At 37.0% G+C, this 13980-nt stretch overlaps 1 protein-coding gene across 1 annotated transcript in view; it reads right to left on the reverse strand.

Annotated features, from left to right (window-relative positions):
- The window catches only part of LOC135208709 (FLYWCH transcription factor 2-like), a 15322-nt gene extending 2655 nt beyond the window's left edge, over positions 1 to 12667 (reverse strand). The window contains exons 1-3 of the mRNA XM_064241189.1: positions 12505 to 12667; positions 9764 to 9882; positions 2911 to 2951 (exon numbers count right to left, since the gene is read on the reverse strand). Of these exons, the coding sequence (XP_064097259.1) occupies positions 2911 to 2951; positions 9764 to 9882; positions 12505 to 12667 (323 nt within the window). The remainder of the gene's footprint in view (positions 1 to 2910; positions 2952 to 9763; positions 9883 to 12504) is intronic.
- Positions 12668 to 13980: the final 1313 nt, after the last annotated feature.

Here is a 13980-nt window from a genome sequence, read left to right on the forward strand (position 1 = left end):
GTGCGAAAGGTATATGAGGGTGAGAGGCGACATGAACTTTTAACCTCTCCGGCGGTGTAGTAGGAAAAGCTTCACTGACGTTCCGGCCTGGGTTTGAAAGGATCCATAGGTTCGCGCCCTGGTCAAGGCAAATCTATTATCGAGAAAAATTCCCCTTCGGGGTTAAGCACTATATGAAAATATATTAATGCCGAGGTAGAGCGAATTAGATATTAAAGGACATTGTAGCTCGATATATGTATATGAATCACGGAAATGTGATATGACTTATAGATTGGCTACGTGCTGTCAAAAGCACTACAAACACTACCGGAGTCGAGGTGGGTTGATGTTGTCTCCAAACCAACTAATTACCTGCGCGCGAAAGGTATATGAGGGTGAGAGGCGACATGAACTTTAAACCTCTCGCGGTGGTGTAGTAGGAAAAGCTTCACTGACGTTCCTGGCTTTGAAAGGATCCATAGGTTCGCGCCCTGGTCAGGCAAAAATCTATTATCGAGAAAAATTCCCCTTCGGTTAAGCATATATGAAAATATATATGCCGAGGGTAGAGCGAATTAGATATTAAAGGACATTGTAGCCTCGATATATGTATATGAATCACGGAAATGTGGATATGACTTATAGATTGGCTACGTGCTGTCAAAAGCACTACAAACACTACCGGAGTCGAGGTGGGTTGATGTTGGTCCAAACCAACTAAAATTACCTGCGCGCGAAAGGTACTATATGAGGGTGAGAGGTGACATGAACTTTTAACCTCTCGCGGTGGTGTAGTAGAAAAGCTTCACTGACGTTGTTCCTGGGTTTGAAAGGATCCATAGGTTCGCGCCCTGGTCAGGCAAATCTATTATCGAGAAAAAATTCCCCTTCGGTTAAGCATATATGAAAATATATTAATGCCGAGGTAGAGCGAATTAGATATTAAAGGACATTGTAGCTCGATATATGTATATGAATCACGGAAATGTGATATGACTTATAGATTGGCTACGTGCTGTCAAAAGCACTACAAACACTACCGGAGTCGAGGTGGGTTGATGTTGTCTCCAACCAACTAATTACCTGCGCGCGAAAGGTATATGAGGGTGAGAGGCGACATGAACTTTTAAACCTCTCGCGGTGGTGTAGTAGGAAAAGCTTCACTGACGTTCCTGGGTTTGAAAGGATCCATAGGTTCGCGCCCTGGTCCAGGCAAATCTATTATCGAGAAAAAATTCCCCTTCGTTAAGCATATATGAAAAAAAAATATATTAATGCCGAGGTAGAGCGAATTAGATATTAAAGGACATTGTAGCTCGATATATATATATATATATATAGTATATATATATATATATATATATATATTTACTATCAACTAAAAATTCTCCATCAGTTAACATATATGACATTAGCTAAGACGTGACCGATCTGCCCAGGTCTAAAGATTGTCACCGAATAATTTGAGACTAAATAATATGTTAATAGTATACGGTTTTGCAACACCTACATCCTTTATACCCTACCATCATTATATTAATGCACCAATGCACACATTCACTGCATTTCATTTCACATGATTCACTTTCACCAAGAGTTTCAGAAACAGTATAATAAATATGTTAAAATATGAGAAATATAGCAAATAAAAATACTTTCTATTAGTAGTCTAGATGGTTGAGAGGGGCGGAGCCGAGTGGCCCATCACACTCAAATACTGGTAACTCAACTAAGTTATGCCTTAAATACAAATCCTGTAGTATTAGATTAGCTTATCCAGTAATGTGTTCTTAGCATAGATTAATGAATAAAATAATACCATTGCAAAATTGATGCTTTGATGACTCACAGAACCCACGGCTATAAAACCTGGTATGTAACATCTTTGTGACCAGATTCGTATATTATTGGTAATACAGGTAATTATAGTCCACTCAATCTAGAGCAAAAATAGATGCAGCCAAGCACAAGTTGGTAGAGTAGGGATTTACGGTTTCGTGATCCTTTGCCAGATCCAAATAACATGAAACGTTTACTACCATTATTTAAATAATGGATCCAAGTGATTTAAGATGGAGAACAGAACGACAGATGGAGAGAGATAGAGAGAGAGAGAATACAGCTGCTTATAGGATAACGAAAAAGAAGGATATTTCCGTCTGAATAATATTAATATGAATAGTCAGGTCCAACAATATTTAAGGCTTTTTTACATAGAAAATAATAACGATTTAAAACAATACTAGAAGAGTAGATTTCATAATAATTATTTACCAAAAAATATACAATAACATATTTCTTAAAGCAGAAGGTCTCAAATATATCCATCAGATTAATAACTCTCACTTCTCTTCTCTTTTCTCTCTCTCTTCTCTTCTCTTTTCTTTTCTCTCTCTCTTCTCCTCTCTTCTCTTCTCTTCTCTCTCTCTCTCTCTCTCTCTCTCACTCTCTGTGTCTTTGTCCATATATTTGATTCGTTATTGTATTTCTCTGCCTGGTTACCATAATTTCCCTCCTCCTCCCATTCGAACCATTCTACTTATGTACTGGTTGTTTGAACAAGGCCACCTTTCAGTGCAAGAAGGGCATGATCTCTCAGAGCCAGGTTTGGCTGGGCGACGCCGGTTTTGTTGCTGGCTGTACATCGTGTAGGAACAATTTTCTATTTTATTTTATGCATTGCTTAACTAACAGGAATGTAAACATGAATGCACTGCAACCTTCATCGGTAGAAAGATGATTAACATTACACGTGTGTGGGCAACATTTACAATTTAATTATTCCCAAAGCAATAGAGTAGGTAATCAGTATTCACATCATTGTTTTTAAAGCATCATGCGCTTACATGGAAGTGAAGGTGGAGCAATTTTGATACCTTGAACTCTAACCTGGTCCTCAATCCAGATATACATATATTCATTTCTTACTTGGCTGCTTTTATTTTCTCAACATTGCCGTATTTTGTAGCCTGTGTTCAATAAATGAGTAAAATGTTTTAGATGTCTAAAATTTTCAGTGCACAGGCAAATTATTGTCTTGTGATCCTCAGCCTCATCTCCTTAAGACCGGTTTAACCTGATAGTAACAAATTAACACTGATCCAGTTCAACAATGGAATTTGGAATTCATCATGCCAAAAATAACAACACTACTAGTAATTTTTTTTTTCTTAGAATGTTCATATTGGTTTGACTCTTGGATATTTGATGAATAGCCCAGGTGATCCAGTCCCTATATGCACAGGATGCAGAGTACAGTAATACTAACAGCTAATTTATTTTCCTTTTTTCCAAATTTTGGAAACAAATCACTTTAAGAAGTTTGTCAGAATCTCCATAACGAAAATATTAAAAAGCAATAACTTTAATCAAAACTTCATTATCGACACATAAATGGTATTCACTTGGATTTCACACATATTTTCTAAGACTGCCAGAGCAACCCAAACCCCATTAATTCCATAATTAATAAAAAAAAATTCCGTTGTTAACATCTGGAAGCTAATTGCTACTTCTGGGTTCCTTTTTAGCATTTAGGAACTTAATTATAGTTTTCATTGTCACGAATTTTTCTCGAAGAAGACAGTAACTTCGGTTTGAGCCCTGACGCTCTGGGCTAGATGGATAATCCTAAAAGAAATGACTCGGAACCAGAATTAACATTAGACAGCCATCCAAACACGTATGAATTTTAACAATTTTATTACAAAAATTGGAATCTGATAAAATGACCCAGCTACCCATATTTACGTTAAAGACCAAGCAACAATGAAATCTAGCTCACTCAAACTGGTGACCACTATGCTAACAAAGAATGGACCTCGTGGCCCTTGAAACAAGTGCATTGGAAAAATTACAGGAAATTAGTAAATAACTCAAAATTACGACTCTCGCAACATAATGCATTCTGTGTTAATCACAATAGTTCATTACTGGTCAAGATGTTAATCTTACAAAAAAATAATTAGAACATTTCTGAATGTGGGTAGGTCGTAGGCAAACTCACTTAACAGTTCGTTAGGCCTCTGGGCGTCCAAAAATGGTTAAGTCCCCTGGGGCGTGTATACAACCCAATATAAAAACGTCCATAGTTCTATTATTATGTAAATAATAATGAAAAAGATCATATATCTAAGAACTTTGTTTAATAGTTTGAATTGCTTAGAAGTGGATGATATTAATATAAAGTAACACAAAAAATCATAAGATTATGAAGAATTAAAGCAATGTTGATTCAAATCACAGTTATTGTGAAAATACCCACAATCTCCATTACAATATAGCTGGGATCAGATATCAGTGATTCGAGCCCGGGACCGTCATAATGGCTTGTTTTTGCGACAGTCGCAGGCCTTAGGCTACAAAAAAAAAAAAAAAAAAAAAAAAAAAATCAGCTGATTACAACAGTGCGACATATGCAATGTACAATTATGACAGCATTACGTACATCGAGACGAGATTCACGACATACGTAGTCGCACACGTAATATGTCACCAATGATCTAGGCCACACCGACTTTTAACAGTTTTTTGGGGACGATGACTGATGTAAAGGCAATTACGTCAGACATAAGTTAATTATGACATATCTAATACACAGTCAGACATGCTACAACAAACATAAACTGTATCGTGAACGTGTTGGAATATATACGTATATAAGCAGGTGGTAGGAATTTGGCATTCATTCCCGTTCTATGCGCTGACAGAGGCACAAGGTGGACGAACACGAAGTTTTGAAGACCCAGCAATATCTGAACCTGATATTAGACAACTAGATGATCCCGAGTTAGCACTGGCCATGTTGGATCATTACTATGCCCTGTCGATGTTAAGAGTAATGAAAGTGCTGCAGGATCGAAAGGGCAAGAAACACAAAAGATACGGAAGGAGATGCTGGATGTGGCCCTACTTACAAAGAAGAGAAGAGAAAGGTTACCACGAAAACTTGATGAGAGAATTGGCAATTGAAACTCCAGGACTGTACTGCAACTTCACCAGGATTACAGAGGAGCTTTTCAATGAGATTGTTGAATGTGTGTCTCCCTACATAAGAAAGAACTGAAATTCGGGAGAAGGCCCATTGAGCCAGGGCTGAGAGTTGCAATTACCCTGTGTTACCTCTACAGGCCTTCCAATTCCGAGTAGCTGCCAATACAATCTGCAGTATTGTGCCTGAAACTTGACGGGCCATAGTGACTGCCTATGAGGTGGTGCAGTTACCCACGACCCCAGAGCAATGGAAGGAAGTAGCCCATGGTTTTAAAGAGTGCTGGAATTTCTCACTCACAATAGACGGGAAACACGTCCGAATCTAGAACCGAGTGAAAGGAGAACGTCATTACTACAACTATAAGAAATTCTATTTTGTATTTAAATATTTGACTCCAAGTTCATGTATGCCTTTGCTAAGACACAGCTGTGTCAAATGCTTGATCGGAATGAAGCCAATCTACCTGCCTCCCGAAAGATTGCCAAATAAGATTGAAGATAAACCCCCAGTCCCCTATTTCCTCATTGGAGATGATGCCTTCACTCTGAAGAATTGTATGATGAAACCATACCCTGCATGAAATCTGACAGCACATAAGCGCATCTTTAATTTCCGACTGAGCCGGGCAAGACGTACAGTGGAGATGCCTTTGGCATATTAACAAACAGTTAGATATTGTTCACAAATATTATATTGTTTTTTTTTGGTTTGCTTGTTTATAAGCTTATTAATAAGGAACGCCTTTTGTAAACTATTTCTTTTCTACAGAAATAATACGTATTATCCTGAAATACCTTTCGTATACCATCTCATAATTAAATCAATATTTTTCATTTGTTTCCCCAGATTCAGAGTATTTCACGCCACCATACATCTTCGGCATGACCGTATCGAGTCTTTGGCGTCGGGCGTTTGTGTGTTGTACAACTTAATTGTAACAACATAGCCTAATGCAACAAATGAGGCAGATAAGAAGACTCGGTGACACATGAGGCCATACCTGTTCACACGGGGTCTGAATGACGTAACTTGATTGCCGAACCTGACTCACCCAAGCCGTCTGAGAGGAACCATGGTTTGCAAGGCTCAACGAGATCACCTTCGTGATTATTTGAACTCCCCAGCAGGCTCCAATGATTGGCAAGATTCAGTTATATAAAACAAGAAAGCGATAGAACATTCCTGTACATACTTTATAAAATTAAATTGAAATAACTTGGTAAATATTATTAAAATAAATTTTGAAATTCTAAAATTTTTATATTATTACCCAACACATTTTCTTGTGAGCTGTATTCGGCGTCATATTTATTTGTAAATGACATTCTGAAACTATTTCAAGAAAACAGCAAATCTAAAATGCTACTTTTACTTAAAATAGAAAATGCCTTTTCATTTATTATAAGTCAGAACATTCTAATAAATTGTATTGGTTGTAATTAAGTCACTTACATATATGTATGTTTTTAAGGAAAACATTCAGTGAAAGTCCTGATAAGAACCGGAAAAATAATTAGATATATATTATATATACTATATAATATATTATTATATAACATAAGATATATATAGATATATATGTATATGATTATAATAATATATAATATATATAGTATATATATTATATTATATATATATTTATATATATATTAGTATAGTATACGAGAAGTTCACAGCGTATATGAAAATACTGAAAATCTTGAATCCTGCCCTTGAATTTTCTTCCGTAACCTTAAAGGGGAACTTCTGGTTAATAGCCATTAAATTTCGACAAACAGAACTTTTACTAACGTAAAAGATGAGCCATTGCTCGAATCTGTACGTAATCCCATTTTTTTATCATTTAATTTCAAATTAGCGCCGAGGTACTTCAATGGAGAGCGCCATTTATCCCGGATTCAACTATGTTGCCATCTTGTGGATTAGTACCGATGACGTAGTGCCGCCCGCGGTCGTCTCACAACAAGCACAGCAAAGCATTCGTCCTCGGTATTGTCCTCGTGTTTTAGGTCAATTGTCATTCAAATAGCGTCAATTATGCCAACTTATATGGCGTTTGGCTATGCCAATACTTCTGGCAAATGTCCAAAAGGCATATCATACCACAGGATTCCGAGAAATAGAGAGAAATCAAGTCGCTGGCTGATGGCTCTTCGACGGGTGGATATCAACATCAAAAGCTTTCAACCTACGACACAAACCGTTGTCTGTTTGGACCATTTCTTGCCAACAGATTTAAAAGATAAGATTAGGAGCAGGTTATTATGTATGGCTATGAAATTTACATAATATGTTTTGGAAACTTAATTCCTCTCTCAACATTATCAAGGTAAGCTAGTATTGCGATTAGGAAAGTGTTTAGTACATACATATAAAAATTTAACAATAGGTATTATATTACAAAGATGTACATATTTACATTAAATATGTACATCTTTGTGATATAATAAATATTGTAAAATGTTTATATTATGTATGTACTAAACATTTTCCTATTAGCAACTGGGAATCAAAATAAAGTTTGATTGAGAGTTAATCAAAATTTAAATGAATAGTTGCAGAAGTAAAGGTGTTACAAGAATTCGCATGAAACATTATCAGAGAAAACAGTTGCAAGAAGTTACCTTATTTTTTTGTTATTCTTAACACAATAACAAAAAGGTGAACCAACAGGAAAGCAAAATAAACTATTTAGTACTAGAAGCCGTTGTGGTAATGTTTGTTTGTTTGTATGGTGTTTTTACGTTGCATGGAACCAGTGGTTATACAGCAACGAGACCAACAGCTTTACATGACTTCCGAACCACGTCGAGAGTGAATTTCTATCACCAGAAATACACATCTCTCACTCCTCAATGGAATGGCCGAGAATCGAACCCGCGACCACCAAGGTGAGAAGCAAACACCAAACCAACCACGCCACTGAGGCGCTAGCGTTGTGGTAATGACACATGAAGTACTACGAGGCGTATTAATCGAAGAGGTCAGACTCGTCGTACAGGGAGACATGCTTTCGAGGAAACTTTCATTTGTGCCTTGGCTAAGATTAGGCAGTGTGAGAGGCAAGGGCGGTGTCATGACTTGCATGGTTGTTGATGATCCAGGAAAACTGTTTGCCCAAGGTACAGACTTTCCCCCTGAAGTAGAGCTATTTGCTGCGGCGACAGGCAGAAAATGGTTCCAGTTTCGAAGGTAAGATCTTGACAGAACAAGGTTGTCAAATGCACAGGCACAGGCTAAGGCATGAAGGATGACGAAGGCTGAGGCCCGGAAGATGTCGAAGGAATACCAGGATGAGACATGATACGTTTGGGTGGCAAAGTGTCTTCCTGCATTACCCGAAACACATCCCTCGTATGTGGGAAGTTTAAATGAAACCTTCAAACCTCCCGCATTCGATGCCTTCTTCAGTTTCTCAAACAAAAACTCGAGTTTCATCCGCAAGCGGGAATCGAAGAACGGATCAATTTCACCACACTCCTTCGGAAGCCTCTTGAGGTATATTCTCCAACACACCTCTCTGGGATCTGGTTCATTGACCCGTTCAGTGAGTTTCTACCTGGCAGATTCAGCATGTGCAATCACTTTAAAAAATTATATATATTATTATATATATATATATATATTATATATATATATATATATATATAGTGAGAATTGAAGGGGGTTGTATCAACCAGTAGACATCTGTCTGTGCGAGGTGAAGCGAATATAGGAATAAAGAATTATCCTTCACCTCGCACCGACAAGTATATATATATATATATATATATATATATATATATATATATATATATATATATATATATATATATACATTATTTTTACAAATAAAATGTTGAACACAATAATTTGTTTGCAACAAATTTCAATTTTCCACAATACAAAATTAATACAAACCATATCATATGATTAATTATAATACAAGTTTCCTGACTTTTATTTTTCCAATGTAAATACATATTACTTTGGCTTGATGACATATATACATATATATATATATATATATATATATATATATATATATATATATATATATATATATATATATATATATATATATATCTATATATATATATATATATATATATATATATATATATATATATATATATATATATATATCTATGTATGTATGTATATATATATATATATATATATATATATATATATATATACATATATATATATATATATATATATATATATATATATATATATATATGTCATCAAGCAACCAAAGTAATATATATTTACATTGGAAAAATAAAAGTCAGGAAACTTGTATTATAATTAATCATATGATATGGTTTGTATTAATTTTGTATTGTGGAAAAATTGATATGTATATATATATATATATATATATATATATATGTATGTATATATATGATATATATATTAATATAATAAGTATTATTTATTTAAAAATAAAATAATATATTAACATTATATAATATTATATATATATACCATATATATATATATATATATATATATGTATATATATATATATATATATATATATATATATATATATATATGTGTGTGTCATCAAGCCAAAGTAATATATATTTACATTGGAAAAATAAAAGTCAGGAAACTTGTATTATAATTAATCATATGATATGGTTTGTATTAATTTTGTATTGTGGAAAATTGAAATTTGTTACAAACAAATTATTGTGTTCAACATTTTATTTGTAAAAATAATTTAAATATTATAGCATTTTAGTTTTAAATAAAAAATAATAAAACAATACGTATTGAAAATAATGAAATATTTACCTGGCCAAGGGCAACATCTTCAGTCTGGGTGTCAAATTCTTCCGCTTTGTCAGATTTTTTTGCCTCAATGGCGAGGATGATGGTCATGTCCCCATCATCACCACAAACATCAACATCGTCTATGACAGGGGTATCAGGAAGGGCATGGGCAGCAGTAGCAACAGATTGTAGGGAAACAAAAATGGAAGTTTATCAATATATTTGGAAACAGCATATATGAAACATGAAAATATCCTACATGATTATTTAATAATCAGGAAAACTTATCAAAACAAACAAACCAAGAGTCTTTGGTTTCTTCTGATGGACAATGTGTTTCCCGTAGAAGCTGATAACCGGTAGGATCTAATTTTCCCTGTCTGACAGAGGCCCCACTGCTCCATGGCCGCTCCTGGTCCTTGCCAACCAGTCATACCTCGTTCTCATCGACTTAAGCCACGTGACAAGCTGTGCACAGGTCAAGGGTGGTCTGAAGGACTGGGCCTTTTCTTCCAATAGGAGCGTCTTCGCCACTTCCTTGAATTGAACCATGCCCCCGTTGTAGGGGAAGGGGCGCTCCTGCAGCCATTCCCCTAACATCCACTCATAGGCGTCTGACAGGAAGATACATGGAGTTACCTTCCTACGGTCTTGTTCAGATCCTTCACTAACCCCCTCTGCATCTGTCATAGACTCGTCATTGTTGGCAAGGATATCCAACTCAGAGTGAGTTTCTAAGACTCATTCCTAATCAAAGTCAGTTGGGGCCAAATGATGCTTCGAGACAAAGAATCTTTGCTGAAATAGAACTGAAGGAGGTCATCTGAACTTGTCTGGGGACAGCTGCTGGGTGGCTGCTGAAGATGTACTCGGCTCTGAAACCACCTTCTTCCTCACCACCTTCACAATGTTTTGAGGCATGATGGTCCAGCAAAGGCCACAGCGAAAGCACATAGCCAGGAAAGCACCAAAGGTCGCTAAAGATTAAGCTGGAGTGATGACCTGGCGTGTGAGATGCTGCCTTTTATAGCTGGAAACGCACGTGGCACAATGTGGCTAATGCACACCCCCTCCGCACAACTTGAGGGGTTGCCAAATACATCATGTATGTCATAATGGACACTGTACATCGAAATTGCTACTTACATCTGCTGTAATCAAATTACGTCAGTCGAAACAGCATTTAGACACTCGTACGTCAGAAGAACTCTTGAGTAGGTTGGCATGAATGGAGACTTGACAGTTGTCATGGCTCGACCCCGACAACTAAGTGAAACAGTAAGTTATTGCAATCACTCAGCGGACATAGTGAAACTCAATGACTGTGTGAGGAAACATGGAGAATTGATCGTAACTCGATCATGATATGGCTTTTACGACTGTTGCGGGCTCGATTTGCCACTGTGTGATCCAGCCTTATCATCAAAAGTTGAACTAAAGATATAATTTTTCATTAAAATGAGAATAATAAATTGTAAATAATTAGAATAAATAATTGTAAATAAAATAATAAATCCATATATGATGATAATAAAATCTATAAAATACTAAATGAATTAACAAAATAAACAAATAGAATACAAAATGTTATGCTAAAACACACTGGAAGCAGCAATTTGTTCCATATCTATATCGTAAGAGTAGGTTAGCTGTGTTAGTCCTGTGGAGTGACTGGACACCCAGAAAGCATGCACAAAGGTGTATCTCTAAAGACGATTGAGCTGCAGCTAAACATGACATGTGTCACACACCAAAGAGTCAGGAGACTACTGGGAAAGAGAAAAATCATAAAATCAAAAACACTGAATTTCACAACAGGCAAGTAAGCTTCTATCAATCACAAAAGAATTTTAGACGTGATCCATGTCTGTATCTCAAGGGATGGCAGAGATACTGCCAATATTCTAATATCAGGACTTAGCCACAAACCACTGTTGGCTTTAGAAGAAGCACTTACCACAGGTTCAGCTCTGAGCGGTTGTCTGAAGAAGAGGAGGATGCTTGAGTTATTGTTGTTGTTAGATTCAGTCAACTCTTTTGTCTGACACGGCCTCTTGCTTTTCAGCAGCCTGTAACTGATGATTGGTGTTTGTATACTTCTCTGAAACATACAATTCAGCTCAATTTACCACTGGGCCAGAATGTAAATAAGTAGTGGGAGATAGAGTGTTATAGAAGCAAGTCCCAGTAAGTAGGAGAGTGTGGGAAGGAAAGAATAAAATTTGAGTCAGAGAAAAAAGATGGGCATCAAAGTTTCCTTGGTATGTGATGAATGTTGGTGGTGATATAGTAAATGGATGATATTTTGCTTATACCTGGGATGGCTGTATGCCATTTAGGTATTTCTCACTTGAGTGGCTCAGTTCCTGGCAGCCTAGCTCTTTTCTGTACTGCTCATGAAAGTATCAGAAGAGGACAACAGAAGGGATTGGATTCTTATGTGAGGCAGCTGCTATTGGAATTGAACAGCAGGTGCTTGGGTTTGAAGGTTTGGATGAGGTGAGGTTAAATGCAGCTTAGCAGTGTTTCTCTATCAGTTGGTTTCCTGTTAGTAGTTTGAAGAGAGTGATGATCCCTTCAAGTCTGAGTGTTATGCAACTTTCTCTGATTGATTTGGGACCATCTTGGCTGGCACTGGCTGAGATATCGAAGGGGGAAGGAGAAGGGTGTGAGGAATGGGTCTGGGAAGAAAGACGGTCAACTTTGGAGGTTGACAAGTGGGTTAGGATTAGAAGGAAGGGAAGGGGCAAGCACTGTTTCACTTGGCACTGATCTATAAAGGGTAGGCACTGTTTCACTTGGCACTGACTTGTTGTTGGCCATCTTGTGTAGTGCTACTTCAATTCTTTGCTGTAATTTAATTCTGGTCATTTCAGTTTCTTGCTTGGGTTTTGAAAGTGGGGGATGTCGAGGAATTGTTTTCATCTTTACAACTTTTTCGAGTTTAAATTTACACCGCTTGTTCCAAGCATGGTGTTGAAGAGAACAGTTTGGGCATTTACTTTCTACAGTTTCTCCTCTCTTGAAAACATTAGGGCACTATTTTTTAGTTTGTGGTTTGCTTCATATACCACACCTCGCTGTGGCTGTGCAGCAGCTGCTGTGGTGTCCAAATCTATGCACTTGTAGCATCATAATGGCTCAGGTATAAAGGCTTCTGTAGGGAATGATCACCATATTCCATGGGAAACTTGGTTGGGAATATCTCCTTGCCAGGTGGCAATGATTTTTCTTGTGGGAGTCCCCAACTTTGCAATACATCTCCATCCGTCTAGAACATTCCACAGCTGTAGAATGGGTTCTATAGGCAGAGTAAGTGGGCATTTACAAATGACTGCTTTTCTAACTTTCTCAGATGGATCAGTTAGTTAAAAAGCGGTGTTGACTCATAGAAATTCTTCAGTTTCTCTGGTTTTTGGTGTGATGATCATATCGCCAACTAGATTGGGTTTCACTGACATGCTTAGGTGTGGATTTTGTTTTTCGAGCTTTGCTACTGATGCATAAGCAGACAGTTTTTGGGCAGACACTCAATATTTTGGAAAGGGATTAGGCGTTTTCCTCAGTGATTTCTTCTTTTTATGAACAATAGTCCATCCTTCAGCACTGGATTCAGTTTCATGCCATAGGAGAGCATGGTGTCACTGAATTTTCGTCGTTGGAGGAGATGTCATCCTGTAACTGAGAAGCAGGAGGGCTTGATGGCTCAGGTTTTTCATCTGTTGAAAGTGTTTCTGTCGCTGTCTTCTACATCGGACATCTGCTTCTGCTAACGCATCGAAAACGGCCAGTTTGGGATTCCATGATCGGGAGCGACAACTGACGACGACTGTACGGCGGATAAATCGAAACTGATGCTCGAGCAGAAAGATTGAGCCGGCCTTATGCTGGCACGGGAGCTTTTATACCGTGGTTCGGGACTGATTCACGAATATTCGAACATTTTGCAACTATAAAGACAATTATTTTCTCGAAACTGTGATCACAGAAGCTGTCCTAAATTAATAGTGTTGGCATCGGCGCACGTTACAAAATTTTACAACATTACACAAAGAACATATCATCAAAAAGGGTCAAATAAGGCTTCGCAATTCGACCACGTCACTCTCTCGGGCATACGATACTCATTCAGCTGTTGGGTTCAAGAAGCGCAATAAAGGCTATTTAAAACGACTAGACGGAAGCTTTATGACAGCAAATAGCCAGTTGTAAATTTTCGTCGACATTCATGTTGCAAA

Source organism: Macrobrachium nipponense, chromosome 11, assembly GCF_015104395.2.
Source record: "Macrobrachium nipponense isolate FS-2020 chromosome 11, ASM1510439v2, whole genome shotgun sequence".
Classification (NCBI taxonomy): domain Eukaryota; kingdom Metazoa; phylum Arthropoda; class Malacostraca; order Decapoda; family Palaemonidae; genus Macrobrachium; species Macrobrachium nipponense.